Below are 23,937 nucleotides of genomic sequence, written 5' to 3'. Positions count from 1 at the left end.
TCTTGCAGGATGCTCCGAACGCACAGAACACACAGGGCGGGAGCTCCTCGTTCGGGTTTGTTATTGTTTTATTTTTGCATTTTAACCTCCAGTTGCAGATTCTTCACGACAACGGTAGGCACAGACACGAGAACTACTCCGTACCTATTGTTGCTTATTCTTGCTTGAGTGCGTAGCCAGTAAGACTTTCTGGCGCCGTCATGTTCTCCCTTTTCGCAGGACTGGTTAGTAGCACAGGAAGGGTCTTTCTGTCTGTCTTATTTTAGAGACATCAGGCATAGTTGCTGATTCGACAGTTTGGTGCCACTCTCCGGCAATCAAACCGACAGCCAAGGAGAGACAGCATGCTTTTGAAACATGTGTCGATCCCCGCCTCCGCTGCTTAATGTTGGACGCAGCTGGTTCACGGACTTTGCCTTTCTATTTTTTTTGGTAAGCAACCCATTCAACCTAGCTGGGTGACTGTCAGGTTGTTGATGCTGAGCTTCTCGTGAGTGTTCTGCACAGCACTCAGGACCGCATGATCCTGCAAGGGGGCACACACCGGGCTTTTGGCAATATGAGGTAAATCCTGAACATTGTTTGGCCAAAATAAGCCTGTGCGCTTATTACCTGTCATATATCTATCGTCTGTGTCCCCGTAATACGACAGTGAACATCAACCCACTTTAGAAGAACGAGATCAAGAGTGGCTCGGTTGAGAAAGCTGGCTAACCCATGGCCTTGGGCGAGCAGAGGATCGTCCCGGGAATTAGGTCTGGGGCAGACTGGTGGTCCAGGCACAAATCCGACGTTGCACCCAAAGAATCAGGCGTAGCAGGCTTCCTCGCGATTTGGTATTCGCGTTGCACCGAAAAGGTCTGGTGGTCCCGTCAAATGGAAGAAACATGACGGCTCTCTTCTGATAACGAGAGCGTCATCACGGTGCTTTGACCGCGCACTGGTCCGCCATTAGTGTCAATTTCAGGTCTTCTGCGTATTCCGTAGATACTGGCGTTCGCATCGCGCAAACAGAAGATTTTCTACCGGTGTTTATGGATGCCTTGTGCATGAGACAGCATCCTTTCCGTACCGCCGGTGCAGCAAGTACATGGTGCAACGCGCCGTCATATTTGGACTTGCAAGAAGATCTTTGCCGGCGGATTTATAAAATTTATGCAATCCTTTGTAAGTCGTGCTTTGCTCGTACCAATGGCCATTACTAATGACAAAGGCGGCGCGGGCTTTTCAAGCAATCTGACACTTATATTGGGCATTTTGCACTACCCGCGGGTGGAACGCTGTGTGTCGTTGCACCTTGTGTGAGGAGTACATTTGGGGCTCGTTCGGTGCAGAGTGATGTTACATGTGCCTGAATTGAGATACGAGAGGTGGACCAATTAATCAATCTGACATTATGGAGTACGAGGCGCAGATTTGTTGTCTTGATGGCTGCAATCGGAAAACCACGCGTCTTCGTAATGTAGATGTAGGGTAGGATTTGCTTCTTTGCCCAAGTGAATCTCAACGATATTGAGATACAGATACTCTTTCTCGTGATTAAGCTGTCTCATGCATTCTATTTATCGATTGTTGAGAATAAAATATGACATTTAATCCGGTTTACCCCCAAGTTGTCGTGCAGTCTTTGAATACCTTCTTAAAGGTAGGTAGGTTGTCACCCTGAAGAAATCAATCATTCAAATTAGTCAGCGATGCCTAGGAGATTCATACTCAATGCTTCACCATCGGGCTTACCAGATTCTATCTAGCATATTACCAGACAGCCTCGTCCCATCTCACATACCGCATTACCACCTGCTGTCAGCGCCCAAGAGGTCAGGAGGTATTGTGCAAGAATGATGTAGTACCAACCCTGGCGAGTGCTTCACAGCCAGCATCTCTAATCCATCACAATGGGAGTCAAGGGCTGTTGGACATGCAGAGGTCAGAAACCCCTATCATAAATTGAAAATTCGGAAGCTTATTACCTCCGTGCAGCTCGAAAGGTTCGATGTGACATGCATCAACCTATCTGCCACAACTGCATCAAGTCCAGGCAGCTTTGTCGTGGTTATGGCGTCCAATTGTCCTGGCCACGCGAGGGTGACAACAGGCGAGCGATCGTACATCACTTTTCTAAGCCCCTGCCCGTTAAGTCCCGAATATTCCGAGCAAGAAAGGCAGTGTTTTTGAACACGTCCTCGTGGGATGTGTCCCTCTCTCAGGTTCTGCAGGAACAACAGAGTATCGGTAAGGATGATCTGCGCAATCAGCAACGCCTCGCTGACCTAGTAGATGACTATCTGCACGCGATGCGTGTACCGCACCTGCCGTACCTTTCGTCGTCGTTTCTCTCGAGGAGCAATGCTCGGCTGCTAGATTACTGTATGTGACCTGCGACACTCACAATGCATGCATCTGACCTTTTGTAGTCAATGAGTTTAGATGGCGAATCTTGGCGCCGATTATTGACGAGGAATTGGCACAGTTCGTCATGAAAGTTGCATTGTTTGACCCGTCTTCGTCAAATGTAGCACTCCAAGGGGTGCTGACGCTGTCTTCTTTGCAACTTCAGGGGCACTCACAGAGTCTGATGTACCAGTCGCGCCTTGTCTCCATGCTACAGGGGAATATATTGAGACTGGACAGAGAGAGCGTACTGCAGAATCTGATTGCAACAATGTTGCTGTATCAATACGAGGTATGTGTTGCGGCATACCGGTTGGTGAAGACGCTCACAGAACAAAAGGTTACAAATATGCCGTCAACAGGGCAACAGTGGAGTTTCTACCTGTGTGGCGCAAAAAAGATCATTCATGCTGCCGCCGTCACTGCAAAATTGCATCAAAATGACACGGCGATTGTGATGGATTGGATTTACTATCATGAGGTCATGTCCGAGTTCAGCATAAGGCATTGGCTTGAAGCAGATGCTGTGGACAATTTCTGCAAGGGTCCGCTGGCGCATCGGCCTGAGGACATGCCCGTAGCATATCAGGTAAGTTTCTCGCTGGAATCAAAGTATACAACTTGCTCATCTTATAGTCGACTGCCAGTGTTACATGCCCCATTGACGTCCTCGACTTAATCCGGAATGTTTGCAAGCGCCCGTCCCCTGGGGATGCAGCCATAAAGTACACCGACGCCGAGATAAAATGTATCCAAGCTCTCCAAGCAAACATTTACGGTGCCATTGGCGACTACGGCCCCTTTACCGACACGTTGGGTTCCCTGCCCCGCCAAAAGGCGCTGGCACATCTCTATCGCTGCGCGGCGTTGATTTATGTTAATCGCGTCGTGTTTAACTTGTCTCCGTTGTCGTTCTCTCACAAACGATTAATACGAGAAGGTATTTTGCTGCTGCGGAAACTAGGTTCTTGCGAGAGTGCATGGCCATTGTTTATAATAGCCTGTGAAGCAAGCGAGGATGAGCAAAGAATGCAGATATGGGATCTTTTGACAGAAACGGGTAGCGGAACACAGCGCAGGGGGACTCATGTTCCGCTGATTACGGGGATGATCGAAAGGATCTGGAAGCAGAATGATTTAAATGATGGCGAGGTTGGGTATATCAAGACTCTGGATGCAGTGGTCTCCATGGCAGAGTCTTTGCCTCTATTTGCTTAGTGCAAGGGCCCGTTACGGATGTAATTGCAAGATTGCCACCAAGATGCTTGATATTGTATCAAGTCCGACAGTGGACGATGTTAACTTGACCGTGGCCGAGAAAGTTCGAGAGGTGCGCCGTACCCTCAACTTGCTGAAAGTCGCTTTGCTGAGATATTGCAGCCTTGACAACGCCCGGATTGAACGTTGTATCTGCAATCCTTCAAAAACCAATGCAAATGCTTGCCCTTCATTGTCGTTGGTAACGCTGGCCATTTGTCACATGCACAGCTGACCGAGTCGCCCGTCCCAACAAGACGCTATTCAGCCCTATTGAAGACTACAATGTTTGGCCCTTATTGTCAAGACAAACTGCCTTGTAAAAGCGATGTAAACCTTCGGTTGGACCCAGAACATCGAAACTACAGACCTGTCTCGCCGCAAACATGGCCTTGTTTGCTATGCTATTTACATCAAGGCTCCCACGACAGCTACTTTGTGTCTCAGAGGCCGAATCTTCTTTAGCTGTAAAAAGGTATATAACCCGCTCGGAATTACGTACATGATGAGTATCGCCATCGCACATACAGAATATCGAAACACTCGCCTCATACACCTTGATCAACAGAACTTAACCTTCACAGCGAAAAAATGCTTCCCACCTGCCTCATCTCTTTCATCCTCGCAGCCGCCGCCATGGCCGCCCCTTTACTCCACGACAACGACATCATCATACGGGAGTCCATTGCGTCGAAACCATTGACAACTTCTACAACTGGGCCTTGCGCTTCTAAAAGATGGCAGACGCGGGAGGGAGCGCGACAAACCGCTGCGACGCGAAACCCATGACGCCAAAATTGAACTGAACTAGAGACTTGACATCTGTTGATTCATGACTTGGGTCTGATTGGTTATCAGGGATGGGCGTGAGAAGCGCATATGTTGTGGTGAAGGATGGTGTGCATGTGGTGAACATGACCCGATGGTGTTCCACATGCAATGTCTTGGGTGTAAATGATGTACGACTAGACTTTGGCTGGGGAATGAGAGCCAATGCTATGAGGCTATGAATTGCAGATCTAATATATTAGATTGCTATTTATTTATACTTGAGATGTACGGTAGTAGTATGCGAAAGAATTTTGTATGTTCAGCTAGACTTGTGATGGTAATGTATCGAAGAGCCCATGACATAGGAAACAGATCCTAGTTCAAATATTATCAGTTTAAATGAAAACGTCAGCGTTAGTATGGAAGGAACTTTTCGGGTCTGATTAGTGCCTATTTGTGCTGCAGGGCATTGCACATCTTGACTCTTACTAATGAGTGCTCTCAATCAACAGAGAAATGTATGAGACGCAACCTGCTCTGACAGCCAAAATGCGCCGCTTAATGAATGCCTTTTCTTCTGAATCCAAGCCAATGTGAGGTCTTGCCGTACATTCTGATACCACGGCTCTCTCAAAGACTTACCATTGGCTTATTCAACACTCGCGGCGGAAAGCCTTGTCGGAATTTGCATCCGGTTCCGGCTTACATCCCGCTCGGGAGGCGTGTTGTTCTGACTCACGTTTCGTCATCACGGTACATGACTTTAGGTTTCACGAGAATATTAGGAATGTCAAGTTGCGAGAGAAAACATCAAGCCCCATCGTCATAAAAGTGTCTCGCAACCTACTATACTGGCTATGTTGGCCAGAGCCATAGATACTTACTTGTACGCCCAGTGTTGATATTCGTCGCATATCAATGTCTAAATCCCAATACATGCATCCAAATCACGTAGAGCCCAGAATATGCCACTTCACAGTCTTCACAGATGTCCACTCATCCAACGCCTCCTTACCCATATCACGCCCAAAGCCACTCTCCTTGACACCCCCAAACGGCGTATTCGCATGCACAGCACCCCAATTATTCACAGTAACCTGTCCAGCTTCCATCGCCTCCGCAACCCGATACGCTCTGTTCAAGTCATTAGTGAAGACTGCCGCGCTGAGCCCAAAGGCGGTGTCGTTGGCCCTCCTCACAACTTCCTCCTCGGCTATGAATGGCGCAATGCAGGCAAGTGGCCCAAATACTTCTTCTTTCATGATTCGAGCATCATCCGAAACGTCCGCGAAAGCCGTATTGGCAACAAAATGTCCATCGCTGGGGAACGGCTCACCCCCAGCAATGAGCTTCGCCCCGGAGCTCTTACCAAGGTCGATGTAAGAGAGGATCTTGTCCCGCTGCGCGCGGTTGATCACAGGGCCTTTGGTCGTCTCAGCGATGAGAGGGTCGCCATGCACAGCCTCGCTAACCCGCTTGGAGAACTCCTGTATGAATTTGTCGTAGATGGTGTCCTGGACGTATATCCGGCTTCCGGCAATGCAAACCTGGCCGTTGTTGACGGTGATGCCCATGGTTGTCCAGAAGAGGGCGTTCTCCCAGTCCGCATCGTCAAACACAATGGAAGCTCCCTTTCCACCTAGCTCGAGCGTGACTCTTTTCAAATTCGTTCGTGCTGATGTGGCTAGGATTTGTCTGCCAACGCCGGGGCTACCTGTGAAGGAGATCTTTCTTATACTTGTGTGAGCGGAAAGCGCGGCGCCAGCAACACCACCTAGCCCGCATACGATGTTGACGACACCAGGCGGAATCCCGGCTTCGGCTATGAGTTGCCCGAGCTTTTGGCCGTACAAAGGACACATTTCTGGTGTTTTGATGATGATTGTGTTGCCGGCGGCAAGAGCTGGTGCCAGCTTCCAGATGGTTATCATCCTACCATTCGTGTAAGTCACATTGCTTCATGACAGGATGGGTGATGCATACAATGGCGCATTCCACGGTATAATGGCGGCGCATACGCCAATGGGTTCTCGTCTGGTATATGCCATGCCTCCCGGGATGGTTAATGTTAGTCCGTCTACCTTGTCTGCCCATCCTGCAAAGTATTTCAAGTTCTCTAGGGCTTGTGGTATGTTCATGCCCATGGAGTCTCGGTACAAGATGCCAGCGTCAATGGCCTCGAGGGACGCGATGATGGATGCATCTCTCTCAATCAGGTCTGCCAATTTGAGAAGCAGAGCGCGTCGGAAACTAGGACTCTCTCGTTTCCACGATGAAAAGGCTAGTGTTGAGCTTTGAACGGCGCGGTCAATATCTTCGTTCTGTGCTGCCGACACTGTTGCGAGGTTGCTGCATGTGAGGGGGTTCTCTATATTTATGGTGGAGTTGGCGCTGGCTGGAATGAATTTGTTGTCTATGAAGAGACCAGTTGGTACTGCAATTTTGATTAGTATTGTACTGACTTGTTGTTTTGACCAGAAAACGTGCCTGTGATGGAGATGCCACCGACACCAGTGAGAGTGACTTCAGCCATGATGATAGTGGTTCAGGATACGTTATGCTCCGAGACTATTAGAAGAAATACGACGAGTGGCTACATGGTAATTGAAGTAATGCTCACACATCCATTTAAGTTTTATTCTACTTTCTGGGCTCGGAAACTCGGGACATGCAAACATGAGCTTGGAAGGCGAGACTCGGCATCTTGTGTAAGTTCGGAATTGGAGCCGCATTTCCGACATCTGGGCATGATGCTTTTCCTTGCACAACCAATCCCCACTAGTGGTACACTGTTGTTCAAGAAGAATACGGAATATTTCGACTGATTACATCCGCGGCGCCTCATTGCATGGGTTATTTTCGCTTATCGCTGAGATGAAGTTTGATGAAGTGACGGGTAAGTGGGGCGAGCATCTTGCAACCACATTCAATGTTGAACCTCATCAATGCATCCATCCAGGTCAGGACACACAAGACATCAAACGTACGTCCTGGATTCTGCTTGTGCAATTACGTCGAAGACTCGCAATCTTACGACATCGTACTCACCTTTCCTTGCAATTCAGCTGCGTATGGCGTCATTTCTTCGGCGGTTAGCTTTGCCTGGTCGGACATGGCAGCCTCTTAGCTTCTCCAACCCCAACTTCACGCGAATCCCATCAACAGAGAAGATAGAGGAGGAGCTCTTCCCCGACTACATTGCATCGCGTTACTATCCGGCTCGTATTGGAGAAGTCCTCAGAGATCAATATCAGATTGTTGGCAAGCTTGGATTCGGAGCGAGTTCCACGGTTTGGTTGGCACGCGACTTGCTGTAAGATATTCTTCATTCTGTCCACAACTGAAATTGCCATCCAACTGACGGCACACGAAGAGGTCGTCGGCATGTAGCACTGAAGCTATTCATAAATGCAAAGTCTCTAGGCGGGCAGCTGGATCACGAACTCACAATGTACAAGCGAATTTCGGCATCGTCCCCAAAGCATCCCGGTCGCGGTGCTGTTAGAGAACTTCTCGACTCCTTTGACGTTGCTGGCCCAGATGGATGCCATCGGTGCTTGGTTCATCCTCCGCTGTGGGAGAGCGTATTGACTTTTCTTCGCCGCAACCCAGTGATGAGACTGCCTGCACCTGTTCTCGTCTTTGTCCTTCGCCGCCTCTTTCTTGCTTTGGACTTTTTGCATAGCGAATGCCGGATTATCCACACAGGTGCGTATCAAGGTTGGAACGAAGGCTGTGGCCCTTGCAGCCGCTAGGAACGTTGCTAAACTATTGCCGGGTAGATATAAAAGCCGATAATATCATGTTTGGTGTCAATGACGACTCAGTGTTTAGTGCATTCGAGGGGCAGGAGCTGCGCGACCCGTCTCCGCGAAAGGAGGTGGACGGTAGAGTCGTTTATACGTCACGCGAGCTCCAAATGCCCAAGAATTGGGGCGCTCCCGTACTTTGTGATTTTGGCTCGGCCGTTGCCGGAGATGTAGAGCATTTTGAAGATGTACAGCCTGATATATACAGAGCACCTGAAGTCATCTTGGAGGCACCGTGGTCATATGAAGTCGACATATGGAACACCGGTTGCATGGTAAGCCTTCCAACCTAGCGTGGAGTCTTTCAAATTCGAGAGCTGATTTGTCTGCGTGGTGTCTCCTCAGATCTGGGATCTCTTTGAAGGTCAACACTTGTTTACGGGTTTCGACCCAGAGCATCAGACCTACCGGAGCAGGGCGCATCTTGCTGAGATAACTGGCTTGCTTGGACAGCCTTCACAGGCGCTTCTCCGTGCGGGAAGGTCGAGCCATAAGTTCTTCACGGAGAAAGGTAGGTCATCGCGCCTGAAATTGGACCAAGAGCCTCCCTGTCCTTGCTGACAGAGATCCGCCTATTCCACAGGAGATTTGCGTGCAGATATTCCCCTCCCTGATAGCATATCGCTGGAGGAGAAAGAGACTAGTCTGGAAGGTGAGAGTCGAGAGAAGTTTCTCGCCATGATGCGCAAAATACTCCAATGGGAACCTTCGAGGCGTTCCTCAGCAAAGGCGCTCGCTGATGATGAGTGGATAATGGGGAACATGTAAAAAGAGGCGCCCAAACCATAATGTTTCCAAACATCTAGAAACCCTTGTTTATCAGAGCCGTTTCCATTTCAGTATGCTATAGCCCGTTTGTAATTGTCTTTGTATTTTGACTGGCGGTGCTAATAATTTCATAGCGTAAAGGTCTGAACCTGCAACGCTACTCGAGTTACACTAAAATACATCGCCCAGACTCTCTTTTCCGCAGCCAAACGTCAGCTCCAGAGCATTTCCAGCATCCGGAAAGTTTACAGACTACCTGTATTGTCCACCCCTTCTACGACTCGACTTGACCGCGTCGTTTCTCCGTGGGAAGAAAGTCAACTTTCCACTATTCACCTCCGAGACAATTCGGCTTACTGTCTCTCCCCTATACAATCCGACCCTGTCCTTACCATAGAACTTCTCGATTGCAGCATCTACATCAATCTCGTCGTCCCGCGAAATCCGCAAACGCAGCAATCTCCTCTGATCGCCACCACAGCTATAGCCCTTTGCAACGCTCGCACGAACTGTATCACGCAACACTGTCGTAAAGTTCTTCGCGCCAGGGATAGCCGTCAGCCCCATTTCTTGGAGGAAAGTAGGAAACTCGTCAATTTTCTGTAAGCGCCGTACTTCAGATGCCAACTTTGCTGCGGCGCCTGGAGGCGGCCCGCCATGACGAGTGAATAGCTCATTGCGAATTTCGACGAGGGATTTCCCAGAATCGGTGCTCGATGAAGGACGTGCGGTGCGGCGGAATAGTTCCGAAAACATCAACAGCCGGTACGATGTTCGACTCCCCTGAAATGTCTTCTTGAGCCGATAATACGATATGTCGTCGTCTTCCAAGAACCCCAGCTCTGCGAAGCCGGCGCCCTTGCCGTCCAGCAGCCAGACGACGTTCCGGGTGATGGTTTCGGTGATGATTGCCTTCCTGAGCGCAACGGTAACCTCCACGTCGCTGATGTGCAAGGCAGTGAGGAGATGGCCAAGGTTAGGTACGTGGTCCTTGCTTCGCTTGCCGTCCATAAAGGAGGTGATCATCCTGTTCGCCTCTTCTACAACGGCCTTGCCACCAGGTCCTGTTGCGAGACAGAGGAGTAGATGATACAAGTGAAAGTACGATTCGATGGCCTTTTCAGACGCATGCCGAAGGGTACTCTTGCGGGCAAAATATTGACCCTCCTTGTTCCTCTGGCTACTTCTCGGGGCTTGTCCTTCCACATCCAGGTTTAGACGTACAACAATGTCGGTCATAAAGGCGAATACGACCTTCACCTTGGGTATATTGTTGGGGAGATTCATTCTTTCTGCAAGTTGAGTGAGAGACCTCATGATGTGTGGGTGAACCTGCCGCCAGTGTGGATATGAAATGGGCAACGGGAGCCAGTTCTGAAAGGGAATGCCGTGGACTGATTCCCGAATTTTAAGCTGATGGAATGCCCTTCCGGAAATCAAGTCGAATTCGGATTGCAGTGTGCCGCCCCTGACGACGGAAACACCAATACCAAGCAGTAGCCGTCTATACGTTTCCTTCAAAACAAAGCATTGCAGATCGCGGCTGCGCACCAAGTCGTATGTCTGAACAAGAGTTTCAACCCGTGGCCAGGCCTGTGAAAAGGACATGAGGTCTTCGAAATCGAGGTGATCCAAGGTCTCCAGCAGTAGTTCGTCTGGAAGCCCAGCGATATATGCGGCTGATGATGTTCGCGGAGATTGTGTAGGCAAGCTAACCTCCGTTAGAGCTGCAGCCCTTTGCCTCGCCCTTTGTCTTTTTCTACTCCGTCTGCTCTGAGGCTGGTCCTCAGTCGTAGCGGTATCACGAGTGCTGTCGAACTTGCAATCAGGACATTGAAAGCGGCACTCCTGTTCCCCTACATTACCATGCTTGAAGTCTTTAAGGTCGACGGACCAGCCGCCACCAGTTTGTTCTATGCTGTCGCTGCCAAAGAAACTGAGCAGCTGGATACATATCCCTTTGAGTGTATAGGCAGGCGTATAGCCCTCACTGGTGTTGAGAATAGACGCGCAGATATAGTTGCCAAATACATTCGGATGATGAATTCGGGTCTGTATGGTCACCCACGGCGCCGAAAGCGGATAATTATCATTCAGATGAACCGTCAGATGTAAGCGGCGATATCCTTCGGGGCTGAGGATAAGACACGCTTTGGTCAGGTCAACGAGGTGCAGCTTGATATTGGCGTACGGCTTCTCCTGGAGTTCTGCAATGTCGCGCAGGAGTCTCCGCCGTGTGGCCAACGTAAACGGCGGTTCGGAAGCCATTCTACCCGGAAATGAATGTCTGAACTTCAATGTTCTCGCAGCTTGCCAACTGCGTCGTTCTGAATAAGTTGGTGATGGTGGTGGGCCGCTGCTGGGCAATCGGGCACAGAGCGAACCAAAGACATGGTCAAGGTAGCATGAGACTGATGCATTTATACATCTCTTTGAATTATAACGTACGCTGTATTCTGGTGGTTATTACATTTTGTCCTGTTTTTGGCCATCTGACTGTTCGGAGCCAACCGTGGCTGAGTCCACGTATCTCGATGGCTGCCGGTGAGTCACGGCCGTTGCGGGTAGCCACTCCTGTGTGAAATGTATTAATGTTAAATTGATATTGCAGTAATTTTAGGACGCTGCAGGGGCCAATGATGTGATATCGAGGATTTTTGGTATTGAGCGACACTTGTTTGTTTGCCTCCTGATTTGGTCGAGGGTTGTCAAATTGAGGTGGTTGGGTCACAGTTTGTAGGCCATCACACACCATATTTGGAACTTATTTAACAAGAAATGCGTAAGCCACAGTAATGAGCGACAACCTGCGAACCGCATGTGGTCGTGTTAATGTAGCCGAAGGACGCATACGAACATCAATTGGCGCAATCTTACGGTCGCGTACCACGCTTCTCAACAGACTATGGGGTGGGAATATCTCCCCCATAGGCCAGTGGCCACGAGTGCCTCTTTGACTCTTCACATTTAATGAGTTCGTATTAGTAAGCATACACGACATGCATAGCCGACTTATAAAGGCGGATTTAGCTTCAGGGCATGGTCACATCGTCATCATTCAATTCATGTCAACGCAGACACGCTCAATGCCAACTATCACCTATATAGCACTCTGTTTCAACCCCGTAACGTCAACAGACTCACCTGAGAGCCCAGTGCCTTATAGGACACACGCTTCGCCTCACGTCGTAAACTTTCCCACCTACTCCGCAGCCTTCTTGTGCCTACCAAAAATTAGCAACCATTCCAACGTTCTAAACAGGGTACATACTTGGAAACAACTCTCTCAATGCCATCCAACCCCATGCGCAGCACGTCCATTCTTGGGCCGTACGAGAAACGCACAAAGTGGTGGCACGGACTGTCAAACAAGTCTCGACGTCGCGAGGGGTTGAGGTCGAAGAAGATGCCGGGCACGACAATGACCTTTTCTTCCAGACAGGCCTGGAAGAAGTTGAGGCCATCAGCGATACTTGCGGGGAGGCCATCGAGGTTGAGCCACCTATTTCTGTTAGCTGCTTCATGTGGTGGCAAGTGAGTATTACCATGGACATGGACATACAAGTAAAAGGTTGAATCGGGCACGTATTTAATGACGAAGCCCATTTCGCGTAGGCGACGGACAACGTAGTCTCGCTTGTCCTATTGCCAGTTAGTTGGATGTCTACATGAGATGATGGATCACTTACACGAAAGTGGCGCTGCAAGTGGACCATTTCGTTCTGGACAAGAGTTGGCTCCAGCATGGGGATAGCGGCATCTTGGAAGGCGTGGCAGGCACCGCCATCCAAATAACTACCACAGGAGCCGATGCTAAATGATGTCAGTTTTCTGTTAAGGCGATGAAATTCAGCCATATACGTACGCGGCAATGTACTCTGAAGAAATGAGACGTCAGCAACTCCTCACACTCCACGGCAAGCAGTCATATCATACCCTTGGGTCCCAGGATCCATGCAATTCGCCATCCAGGCAATCGGAATCGCTTCGTAAGACCATCGATAATAAGAACATCATCTTCATCAACATCTTCGACGTTTTCGGCGGCAGAAATAGTAGTTCCGTCGCAGTTACTAGTGTAGTTGTAGCCAGAGTAAAACTCATCGCTGATCAAGGTGGCTCGGCCACGGCAAATGTCCTGAATCTCGGCCAACTCAGGGTTGGCAACGACTCGGCCGGTAGGGTTTCGGGGATTTGAGGTGAGGATGACAGAGGTACCACGGGCGATTTCCTCTGCAATCTTGTCCGGGTGGATATGATAGCCATCTTCCTCAGACAGAGGGACGGGAATAGCTGCAAACTAGGTGGCTGTTAGCGAAATTCTTCTGGTATTCTCGTTTACCACACCAGTGTAATGGCGCACGTACATTCTTGAACAAACTTAACATTTCGTTATACGCCGTATAGTCGGGCAAAAAGAAACTCAAGTACGAATTGCCCAATACGGCGGCAATTCGAATCAAACCCGCTCGACCTCCAGGCACAATGGCCACATTCTCCCAGGTATACTGGCTATCCTTTCCCTTGCGATGCATCTCATTGTACAGCTTGGCCACTGCCTCTCTCAGCGGTCGAATGCCAGCGGTAGGACCGTACTCTCTCGCAGCGACGGAAATATCAATCGTCGTAGGACGCTGAAAGCAGCCGGCAATGTCATCCTCCACCTCGGGTGCTCCCTGGCCCAAATTGGCCCAGGAGTCGGGATCCTCGAAGAAGCCAAGCTCGGCAGCCCGCTCAGTACACCAAATTACACCAGTGGAAGCTCTGCTGGCATCGAGACCAGCATGGGGAAGATGGCCCTCGTGGGCGTTGCGAAACTGGCGGTGAACTTTGGATTGAACCTCTGTGTCGGCGGTCAGCAAGCTGCCTCAAACGTAACTTTTAAGTTTTGTTCCGCTTCTTGATCCCCTTGTTCCTGAGCTTGTCGATGCTTTTGGGAGTGAAGATGCGGGGGAGGGGTTCACTTGTGCGAGCCCAGCCGTCGCAAGCTTACACCAAGTCCTTCATTGCCTTGCCAAGACTACAAAAAGCGCCAATGTCGTCAAGCTCATCACGAATGTGTGGCGCTGGAAAAGAAGACAGTTCAAAATCCAAGGGCAAGCTCACCATTTGCGCCAGGCTCAGCGTTGCTGAATCGGCGAGCTCTGGGTTTCGGAGCGCCAGTGTGGCGGTTGAACGAAAACTTACGCCCGCTGAACATGCTGACAGGCGTTGGCGTGTGGTCCTACGTGAGTAGTGTGAAGCGAATCAATAAAGCAAGGCGGCGGCGCCTGCAGAGGAAGTATTCCAAGGAGGTCAAATTTAGGAGAAGTGGACGTGGGCAGAAGAAGACGAGCAAGAAACGTTCAAGGTCAAGGTGAAGAACCAAAAAAAACCTGCCGCAAGAGCTTTCGGAGAGCAAGTGGAGAGCTCAGGCGCGGCTTCGGGCAGTTATAAGTGGACTTGGGGCCATATGGTCACTGGAATGGCCTCAAGTACTCATTAGGGCCCCTCCCATACTTGTATGTCTACAGTCAAGTCAAGTCTCCATATCCTTGCAGGCGGGGGAGGGTGGCCTCTTGCGGCGAGTGGCTGTTGGTAATTTAGTCCAAGATGGACGAAGCTGCTTTCCTGTGCTTGTAGTTGACACGAAGACAACAATGGGGCGCCTAGCTTCACCTTGTTCGTGAATGGGGGCGGGAACAAGGCTGTGGGCGAGGGACTGGAGATGGACATGGAGGATTCGCGATGTGCGATGTGCATGTATGGCTTGGTTCGGTGACGGCCGTGGGCTAGGTCGGTTTGGACAAAATAGTGATGCGGCGTGTCCGATGTTGCCTGGCCAGGATTCCTGATATTAACTGAGACCAGATTGCTTATATCGTGCAGGCAATGACATATCGCGAAGCAAACGGTCAAGTCATATTATTTTGTGACATGGCATGACAGGCGCTGCTTCAACTACCGACGGCGTCAGCGTTGGGACAGTCGTTAAACGAGACAATGGAGTCAATGGCTCTTGCCTCTCTGTGAGACACCGCCCGGAACTCGGCACAAGACGTCACCGTTTGTCGTTTCCAGTCAATTGAGCAGCTGTCTACGGAGTACCAGACAGCTGCAAGCTTTTTGATGAATGACAACTTCAAAACTTCTACTTGGTATCTGCATTCTCGCTTGATCCATCAAACGCAAACAACTTCCACAGACAGAGTCCATAAACAAGCGGTGTCGCAATATCCCTCTCGTTGCATCAATGCCGTTTCTTGAATCAAGTCCCTGTCAGCTTGTCCCCTTTCCCACATCGCCGATCCACCACACCCAACATCGGCAGTATTAGCCTGAAGAGCCCAGTGCCAGTTGGGGTCCATCCAAGCTGCAGGGATCCAAAAACAGACCTGGCCTTCAAATCGCACCCGTCTTTGTCCTGTCGGTGAGCTGGCATTCTTCCACCATGTCCGCCTATTCATTTTCGTGGCCGGTAATAACTCGTTTCGTGTTATACGTCCTGTGAAACAGCGCTGCATCTACTCTTGTGGAGTACAGAATAAAGTACCTCGCTTTCTGTGCATGCCAAGTGCACTTGTCAAGGCAAGTTGACGCATATCATCGGCAGCCATTTCCCGCTGTTTCACAAATTTCTGATGTACATGGTATTTGTGCGACGGTGCACGCGGCGGGCGGCATGGCTTACTTTGTGATATGAATCAATGAGCTGTCATACAAGTTGGACAGGAAGGCTGAGCACTCATGCGATTGTTGTTCTACGAAGTACGCAGTGCAGTCTGAGAGATTTCTGTGCGGCTGCAATTACGCTGGGACTGAACACCACCGTTCTCAGGGTTTGATATCTCCGAACAAGTCAGAATCTCGATCACATTCCCAACGTGAAGCTGGTTTCAATGTCCCAGCTCGTCACCAAGGTGAACAAACAAGGGTCCAGCTCACCAGCGGGAAGAAGTGGATCCATCGAACCTCACCTCATCCCTCACGAAAAACTCCCCCAACACCACAAGCCCTCCGTACAACACATCATCAATCATCATCACACTCAGTCATCCCGCATAGCCGCACTCTCAGCCCAAGCAGTGTAACCCACCCCACAAGGCAACCGAATCACCCTCCAGCCTCAACCCCCAAACAACAGGCATGCTCGTATTCTCACGACTCAGACCACCAATCTCACAACTCCGAGCCATGGCCTCCATCAACACCAACCACACCTCACGAACCTTCTACTCATCTACATCATCGCCCAAAGACGCTGACACACCCGAATCATCGAGCTCTACGTCCACAAACCCCAGTGATAGAGCTCTACCTGCCCCGGGAGAATCAGCTACAACTCTGGATGTTTCTGGCGGCGGCACAACCATCAAGCTAGACCATCTGGGCCCTCTTGTTGTGAATGTAGATGGAACTATGTCCCGCATCACGAATTGGTCTCAGATGGCGGACATTGAGAAGGAGAATACGTTGAGGATTTTGGGGAGGCGGAATAAGCAGCGGTTGGAGGCGGTGAAGAAGGCCAAGGAGAATGAGTGAGGCGACAGGTTATGCTGTGTATGGTTGGGTTTGTTGTTCAATACGGGTTCAGCGGTTTGCATATAGATTTATCGTAGAGGTAGAGCACGGCAGTTATGGGCATGGCCGGGAATATAAGCATTACAGATCCCCAAGTTGACACTATACGGTAATGTAATGCATGCTAAGCACGTTTATCAAAATTGTTTCCACAGCCCAACACGCCAATTGCAAAACATACGAACACCTCATAGGTATCAAACTTTAACGTATTCAATTGATATCTAGCCGCCCACTTCTATATGCATCGTCATATATAGATAGATCATCCCCATACACCAGACACGCTTCCCCATTGTCCTAAATCGTAGCAAACCGGCCACCCAGGTTCTTTTACAAAAGCAACTAACGCCACAAAACCATTGAAGAACGCCTCACCGGCGCGATCGTTTGCGCGCACCCATACATGTCATCATATTATCATCCACCTCGACAGCTAAGGAAAGATCCGGTTTCTACGTCACCGCTCCTCCTTGATAGCTTCTGTGGTAGATGACTCGGCGGTCTTGGACTTTTCGCTGGCATGCTTGGTGAACTCTTTCCACAGAGCAGTGATGTCGTCGCTGCCTTCGTTCTTCTCGACAAGCAGGTTCTTCAGCCACTTGTTCTCGGTTTCCAACTGGGCAACCTTGTTCTCAAGCGATGTGACCTTTTCCGTCATTTCCTTTGCGGACTTCTCCAGAGCCTGCTCTCGCTGCTTCTTCTTGATACGGAAGCGGGCGCTAGCGGCAGTGTTTCGCCGCCGCTTGTCCTCCTCTGCAGCTACTCGAGAAGCACCTTCAAAGTCCATCTGCTGGGGGACTGGGGTAGGGGCGGCAACCATGGCCTCTGGCTTTCGCTTATCACCAGCCCGGGCATTGCCTTGACGGAATTGAGGCTGTTGATGGGGAATCTGAACCTGGTGATTAGGCTGGAGGGGCTGGTATCCCTGCGCAGCATCTGGGAAGGCGTTCATAGGTGGGGCAGCACCATAGGCGTTGTTGAAGTCCGTGAAGTTGAAGTCACCTATTGTGGGATGACGGGTCAGCCGGGTTCTTGAACAAGGGGAGACATGACGTTGAGTGTAGTTTAAATGATAAAAGTAAAGTCCACGGCAGTGCCATTTCTGGCGGGCGCAATTGACATCCTTAACAGGCAGGCAGATCTGCACCAAGACCCGGCCAGTGATGGCGGTCGTGGTGCGCATGTCAGCCCGGTGGCATCTGCGAGCGGACATCACGAGGAATTGCACCATCGATGACAAATGGTCTTCGAGAGGCAACCCCCCATAATGCCCCACATCTGCTACATGAACCACCCCAGAGTCCACGCCAGGTAAACTCGGGGAGGGAAACAGTGCAGGAAAACGAGAAAAGACTGGTTGGAATAGCGGCGGGGATTGACGGAGAAAGACCGCGTGCATATTGTGTGATTTGTACATTGGGAAGTTTGGTGTTCTTTTGTCTTGGTAGCCCCGCCCCGGGGTTCCCAAGGACGACAAGAAGAGCATCATACAGTCCCAATGAAACAAGGATACAGACGTGATGGGCATCAAACGGCACAAAGATAAAATTATGACTTACCAGACATAAAGTCCAGGTTGGGCATATCGCCAATTGTGGTCTGGGCAGGGGTAACGTCGCCAGACGCAGTTGAGCTGTGTCGGGTCGCATTATCGACATCCACCTTGACAGGCTGCGCCTGGAAGTCGGTGTTCTGGCCGGAGTCGAAATCAAAGAACTGAGTGTTGGTGAAGAGGGCAAGATCGTCTTCCATATTGAAAGCGTCCTCGGTAGGACCGGTTGTATCCTGAGGACTGATGGTGTTCAGGTCGCGAAGGTATTGCGACACGTTTGGGCCGTGTCTACCGTTGTATGTCGACATTATGGCGTGATGCTTGCTGAGGGTAGGCTACCAGAATGTGCTTGTTTCGAATTTGGGGAAGCCAGGTATAAAGCAACTCCGTATGCGTGATGCTGGTGATTCCGGATGGATGATTTCGTTGCGCTGATTTAATGACGCTCTTTCGGATTTTCGACAAGTGGCAAAAATGAACGTCGACGTGCGGTGGCCTGTGAAGGAGTGGTGACAGGCGTGCAAGTCAGGACGTCGTGATTTCGCTCGATGGAAGTCGACTCGATAATCTAACCTGATGTCGTGCAAATATCGTAGTTCGCAGCGACAAGAGCAGGTTCGTGGATGATTGCGGTTACAAGTTTGGAGGAGGAGAATACCGGGCCGGTGGATTATGAGTCGTGCGAGAATGTCTGGACAGTGGTGTGGCCGATGCACCAGCCGAGGGGCAGCCGAAGGACTCCACGCAGAGCGTCAATAACGCCTTGAACAATACTTGACCAGCTGCTCCAGTCTCTGCTCCAGTCCACTGCTCCAGTCTTCAAGTCAAGTTCTGTTCCGGTTCAATCAATTGATCAACCCACCCACACCAGAGTCAAGTCACGCAGCCGCAATTCACGCAGAGACAGTACCAGTCCCACCCAGGAAAGTCCATCCGCAGAATTGGCTGGGAGCACAGAGCCTGATTAGCAATCACGAAACCAGGCAGCCCCAGACCCCCACCGAACTACCCACGTGCAGCCAATAAACATGATGCTTTGCATGATCACTGCCATTCAGACCCAAGATGAAGCGCCACTTTACCTTATCTTTGCAAATTTCTATGACACTCTTCCATGAAAGCGCCTTGGTCCAGCCTTTTGGTCCAGCCCTTGAACCGCCGTGCAGGCAAACATGGTTACATTACACCTGGGTGATGCGGCCACCATTTCCGGAGTACCTCTTACGGAGCAGCTCGGGGTTCTGCGGGATTGAAGGCTCTCTGTGCCCATTGTTCATGACGCCTGGATCGGCATTTCCACATTTTCCCAGTCCTTTGCCCTACCTTGCCTACCTAGGTACGTACTCGTACTACCAAGATCCAGCATCTACCGTTAAAATATAGTCAAGCGTCACCAACATCTCTGACATCATGACCGTTGCGTATTAGTCGCACCATAGAGACAACCAGCAGGTAATTCATCCAACTGCTTCAGAGCAACATCATCAATTGCCTCTCTCAAAGTTTACCGGCAATTCACCGGAGCAAATTGTCCCAAAACAGCATCCCGCTCTGAACCTCATTCTGATTGGCCAAATCTGCTCAGATTGGACCCTGCATGGCCGAGCGAGGCACCAGGCATAACGTGTGCTGCCCCGCGAGCTGAAGGATGCCATCACGCAAACACACGTGAAAGTCAGAGTCCAATAACGTCGTACAGAAATCACGCCAGACGAGACATGCACCAAAATTAATCACAGCTGTGACGATAGCCGAATATAATGCATCAATCTCGACATGGGTTCTCCTGAAGCGATCTGCGGCAATCTCTAATTGCAACTTTGGTCACGTTTGGCTTGGCCCATGGGTTAAGCTTCTTTTGGGACGAGCTGCATGCAGGTGTGTCATAAACACATCGAGGCAATCCTTTGTAAGATTGAGACTTACACAAGGTGTGGCTGTTGCTTACCGGGTTTACTGCTGCATGTTGGTTCATGCAGGCAAGAATGCGATCCGGATACCCTCACCTAAGGACTATTGCCTAGTCTGAGATTGTCCTCATGGCTGAGCTATGTTCGCTTTGTCTCGGCGTAATGTTGCTTAGTACATCGCATCATGTTGTCTTGTTGCTATGTCTGCTTAAACCTGCTTGTTTTGGCGATAGGAGTAGTTTTCTTTGCCCAAATGTCTCCTACAAAGTGTCTAGACCTTCCCCTGTTCCAAGAACGCACAAGCCCGTGGCCAGCTGATTCTTAAAAAGCATGCTCGACTTGAATTCATCCAGAAAGCAAGTTAGAGTGATTTGCTCAACCCCTGAAAGTGTGCGGCATCTGGCGGCTGACATGATTGTTTATTCTCGGCAATTAGGGCTACCGACTCTGGCCCTATGGCGTGATTGCTCGTCATTTCAAATTCTCCGCATGGCAGCAGCATGCTCCGTATCTTGAGATTATGCTGCAGAAACAAGCAGATCCACCTGAATTCTTCCAGGTCGTAATTTGATTCTGGATCAGTTTCCTAAATGTTCAAGTCTGCTTATCGAGAAGCTCGATATCCACGCGCCGCCAGGCTAGTTTGATGAAAGCCCCTGAGAGCAAATCCGGTCGACTTACGAGTGATATTGCCGTGGAGCGTTAATTCCCCTATTGATCTTCGGACGAGCTCTGCATTGTACCGCCGTCCTTTGAAACTTGCGAGAAATCGTACGCGAAGCCTCCGTTAGAAGCTCCCTCTCCGATTCCACCAGCGGAACCTTCGATGTAATACACCCGGGCTTACCGTATAAACAGTAAGGTGAAATTTAGACTACCCTAAGCTAGCCGTAGTTTGTCCAAGGAAGCCGAGTAGTTGGCCGCAAACATATTCTCATAACTATACCTGTTGGCCAGCACTGGGGCTGGGGGCCTCGAGTTCTAAAGTCTCTGCCGGTGCGATAGAGAGCTGAAAATTAATTACGTAAACCTAAGTTGTCCTCTTATTATTGTAACTTGACTTTTAATGCTTCCACCTGTACGAATGTTATAACGCCCCCAAGCTGTGCCTCTGCATCAACAAAGCATCTGATCAACTGCGTCGATGTTAAAATCTTGCAGTGCTAGATAGATACGAAAGCCTGTTGTGGGTATATTTAGCACATCTGTCTTGAGACTGACAAGTAACATGTCGATTGAGCCCTGGGTCTCTCTCATAACTGCTGCTAAATCACTATACTCGCTTTACAAGATCCAAGATCCACCGATTGTACGGAGGTGTAGTTGACGACGGTCTTTACAAGGCATATTAGAAAGTCAAGACACGTCAAAGTAGACATAATACCCAAATTTATTTGCTCCAAACACAAAAACAAAACCCTAGGTTTATCAAGTAACATGACAGGCTGCGCCTAGAAAACATTGTTGGCAGACTGTAAGAGCAAGCTATTTCCAACAGAAGGGAAGAGTACTCAGCACATATTGGTCATGTGTGCTCTAGTTATACCGCGGACTAGAGTATCTACATATTCTGCTTGATGAAATCAATGTAGTTGCCCACTCGAGCGTAGACACCAGGGAAGCCGGGTCGAGCACATCCATGTCCCCACGAGACAACACCAGTCAAAGCCCCAGTAGCCGCGTCAATCAACGGGCCACCACTGTCTCCCTGGCAAGAGTCTTTGCCGCCCTGTGGAAGACCGGCGCAGACCATATTGTCAGTCAACCCAGGGTATGAAGTCCGGCAGGTCGGACGGTCCACGATAGGAACCGACACCTTCTGCAGCGTCGCGGAAGCGGGCCCGAATTCCCGCATACTTCCCCTAATTCAATGGTAAGCAAGATGTGATTAGAGGTGATCAATCGTCAATAAACGTTGCTTGGGAAATACTCACCACCCAGCAACGGTTGCTGTAGAGCCCGCTTGCGGATCAGAACCTTGCTGCGAAAGTGTGGCATATTTGATCGCCGAGCTTTCCGGAATTGGAGTTTGCAGCTTCCAAATGGCAATATCATTGTCAGCATTGCTTGGGTTATAGGCAGGGTGGACTATCATAGAGGCAACGTTGACTAAAGTACCGCCAGAGCCCCAGGTCTACATGTTTTTTTCTCTTTTAGCACAAAAAGCACCTTTATTTTTTCGGCCAGTGTTGACCTCTCAAGATAGTGTGTTACATACCAGCGTCCCGGCCCGGACTTGATCAGTGGGATCGCTAGTGCAATGGGCTGCCGTGAGGACAGTGTTGGCGTTCAACAAGGTGCCGCCACAGTTCTGGCGACCGTTTCGTAATATGGAAACGATGTAGGGAAACTCGCCAGCCCTTGCGGCTTCTCCGCCTACGATCCAAAGGTCGTTGCTGTCTTTGGTTGGAAGGGCGACAGCCGTTGGGACTGTGGTCATTGCCAGGGCGGCCACGAGAGCAGTTTTTGGTGCCATTTTGAGTATATGAGCTGGTTTTGTGCGCGGATGGTATTGAAGATGATGTTGAAGATGAGAGTGACGAGCTATTATCTTGGAGGGAAATGGTTGTATTTATATTCCATGATATCTTGTCTGTTGAATTTGAAATCGTGTCAATAGATACAAGTGACCACATCTATTGGCTCCAAGAAGGTGTTGTATTTGTGATAAATTATATGCACTACTACCTGCCTCTTCTATCGGCATAGAACATTCTACCACATCCCGCTCTGAGATAGTTCATTGCGAAGAAACGGCCCTCAGTTTAAAACATGGATAGCTGCAACCAGAATTGCCTTGTTGTGACAAGGGCAGTGTCCTGGGCTTGGAATCAATATACTCTATTCAGATATAATCTCTTTTGGTATCAAAGGTCCTTGGTTCTGTTCAATCTAGCTGGCCCTGAGGATCCTTATTTATACCCAACCTTCCGGTTCTGCCTTAGGCTCTGATTCTGACCTCGTGATGCTGTTGTGTAACCATCTCCTTTGTGGTCATCCTGTGTAACCAATATCAAGAGGGACTCAAAGGCTCTCGGACCATCCCGTCCCGTGTGACACTTGTGGAACCTCTTACTCTCTTTGTGAATGATGACTTTATCCAAGTGGCAATAGACCTTCTCGAACCTGGTACCGGCAACCTATCAGAGTCAAAAGCAAACTATTCTTGGTGAATGTAGCTAAAAATAGGGCAAAAATAAGGAAGAAGAACAAGAGCTAACATGAGGTACAACGACTAGTCAAGAGAGCACTTTAGGAATACAGTGGTAGAGCATGCTGTCAAAGAGTAGTGCAATCTGATCTGTGTAGTTTGATTTTGCAGCCCATGACCACCGATGATGAGTTTCGGGGCTCATCCCCAGTCTTGGCACATCAAAACAGGCAGGTTGAAGAGCTGTGGACAAACAATTGCACGACTCATTCGCACCTCCTTCCAAAATGAACCAATCGAAGTCACTTCCCCAATTTCAGGCTTGTACAAAATAGACGACTATTATGGGGATGAGGCTATTCGGGATCGACTCCTTCTGGACTTGGACGAGAGCCAGCGCGAAGCGGGCTCGGCAGTCACAGAGTGAGAATCTGCGACCAGGGCAACTGTCATCGCTCGGCCTTGTTCATTTAAACCTGGAAAGTTGCCAGACCCTTTTTGGAAAGATTAAGGTTTTGAGAACAGTCTCAATACAAAGGACGTCGTTAAGGCAATTGATTTGCTTACATGGACATTCCCGACTAAGGCAACTGGACGTATGCGGATCTATATTGGTATACAGGGATCGCTGGGGAGAGAATTTCACACGTCCCCGAATTGGGAGTTGGTTACCTCGTTGTAAATTCGCATGGGGCAGTAATATACTATTCCAATACTACGTCACACCTTGCACAATGGAGCAGTGGCAAGGAGTACAATGATCCA

The 23,937-nt window shown here is 49.7% G+C and overlaps 10 protein-coding genes across 10 annotated transcripts; 3 read left to right on the top strand and 7 right to left on the bottom strand.

The window, feature by feature from the left end:
• Window positions 1-2,000: 2,000 nt before the first annotated feature.
• VFPPC_00884 (fungal specific transcription factor domain-containing protein) lies at window positions 2,001-3,609 on the top strand (the record flags this gene model as incomplete). Its single annotated transcript, XM_018280817.1, has 4 exons — window positions 2,001-2,367; window positions 2,415-2,683; window positions 2,732-2,980; window positions 3,028-3,609. 4 exons carry the CDS (start codon window positions 2,001-2,003, stop codon window positions 3,607-3,609), a joined length of 1,467 nt encoding a protein of 488 aa, XP_018149164.1.
• Window positions 3,610-3,928: 319 nt separating this feature from the next.
• Window positions 3,929-4,174, bottom strand: VFPPC_00883 (hypothetical protein; the record flags this gene model as incomplete). The annotated part of the gene is made up of 1 exon (XM_018280816.1): window positions 3,929-4,174. One exon carries the CDS (start codon window positions 4,172-4,174, stop codon window positions 3,929-3,931), a length of 246 nt encoding a protein of 81 aa, XP_018149163.1.
• A 1,192-nt stretch (window positions 4,175-5,366) lies between these two features.
• VFPPC_00882 (aldehyde dehydrogenase) lies at window positions 5,367-6,952 on the bottom strand (the record flags this gene model as incomplete). The annotated part of the gene is made up of 3 exons (XM_018280815.1): window positions 5,367-6,351; window positions 6,403-6,853; window positions 6,925-6,952. The coding sequence occupies 3 exons, from the start codon at window positions 6,950-6,952 to the stop codon at window positions 5,367-5,369; spliced, it is 1,464 nt and encodes a 487-aa protein (XP_018149162.1).
• A 538-nt stretch (window positions 6,953-7,490) lies between these two features.
• Window positions 7,491-8,996, top strand: VFPPC_00881 (CMGC/SRPK protein kinase; the record flags this gene model as incomplete). The annotated part of the gene is made up of 5 exons (XM_018280814.1): window positions 7,491-7,732; window positions 7,793-8,127; window positions 8,202-8,503; window positions 8,574-8,739; window positions 8,812-8,996. The coding sequence occupies 5 exons, from the start codon at window positions 7,491-7,493 to the stop codon at window positions 8,994-8,996; spliced, it is 1,230 nt and encodes a 409-aa protein (XP_018149161.1).
• Window positions 8,997-9,324: 328 nt separating this feature from the next.
• Window positions 9,325-11,264, bottom strand: VFPPC_15247 (ubiquitin-conjugating enzyme family protein; the record flags this gene model as incomplete). The annotated part of the gene is made up of 2 exons (XM_022428961.1): window positions 9,325-9,332; window positions 9,389-11,264. 2 exons carry the CDS (start codon window positions 11,262-11,264, stop codon window positions 9,325-9,327), a joined length of 1,884 nt encoding a protein of 627 aa, XP_022284701.1.
• Window positions 11,265-11,433: 169 nt separating this feature from the next.
• On the bottom strand, window positions 11,434-11,751 carry VFPPC_15246 (hypothetical protein; the record flags this gene model as incomplete). Its single annotated transcript, XM_018292999.1, has 1 exon — window positions 11,434-11,751. One exon carries the CDS (start codon window positions 11,749-11,751, stop codon window positions 11,434-11,436), a length of 318 nt encoding a protein of 105 aa, XP_018149159.1.
• A 447-nt stretch (window positions 11,752-12,198) lies between these two features.
• VFPPC_00880 (aminotransferase, classes I and II) lies at window positions 12,199-14,196 on the bottom strand (the record flags this gene model as incomplete). The annotated part of the gene is made up of 8 exons (XM_018280813.1): window positions 12,199-12,220; window positions 12,268-12,498; window positions 12,559-12,638; window positions 12,686-12,809; window positions 12,862-12,874; window positions 12,933-13,296; window positions 13,364-13,839; window positions 14,103-14,196. 8 exons carry the CDS (start codon window positions 14,194-14,196, stop codon window positions 12,199-12,201), a joined length of 1,404 nt encoding a protein of 467 aa, XP_018149158.1.
• Window positions 14,197-16,169: 1,973 nt separating this feature from the next.
• VFPPC_00878 (hypothetical protein) lies at window positions 16,170-16,517 on the top strand (the record flags this gene model as incomplete). The annotated part of the gene is made up of 1 exon (XM_018280812.1): window positions 16,170-16,517. One exon carries the CDS (start codon window positions 16,170-16,172, stop codon window positions 16,515-16,517), a length of 348 nt encoding a protein of 115 aa, XP_018149157.1.
• Window positions 16,518-17,016: 499 nt separating this feature from the next.
• VFPPC_00877 (Regulatory protein cys-3) lies at window positions 17,017-18,419 on the bottom strand (the record flags this gene model as incomplete). The annotated part of the gene is made up of 2 exons (XM_018280811.1): window positions 17,017-17,561; window positions 18,119-18,419. The coding sequence occupies 2 exons, from the start codon at window positions 18,417-18,419 to the stop codon at window positions 17,017-17,019; spliced, it is 846 nt and encodes a 281-aa protein (XP_018149156.1).
• Window positions 18,420-21,582: 3,163 nt separating this feature from the next.
• On the bottom strand, window positions 21,583-22,497 carry VFPPC_15245 (trypsin-related protease; the record flags this gene model as incomplete). The annotated part of the gene is made up of 3 exons (XM_018292998.1): window positions 21,583-21,883; window positions 21,956-22,155; window positions 22,240-22,497. 3 exons carry the CDS (start codon window positions 22,495-22,497, stop codon window positions 21,583-21,585), a joined length of 759 nt encoding a protein of 252 aa, XP_018149155.1.
• Between the last annotated feature and the right edge of the window lie 1,440 nt (window positions 22,498-23,937).

The sequence above is a fragment of the Pochonia chlamydosporia genome, chromosome 1 (assembly GCF_001653235.2).
Source record: "Pochonia chlamydosporia 170 chromosome 1, whole genome shotgun sequence".
Classification (NCBI taxonomy): domain Eukaryota; kingdom Fungi; phylum Ascomycota; class Sordariomycetes; order Hypocreales; family Clavicipitaceae; genus Pochonia; species Pochonia chlamydosporia.
Note: the sequence above shows the minus strand (reverse complement) of the source record. Positions and strands in the feature narration are given on the sequence as shown.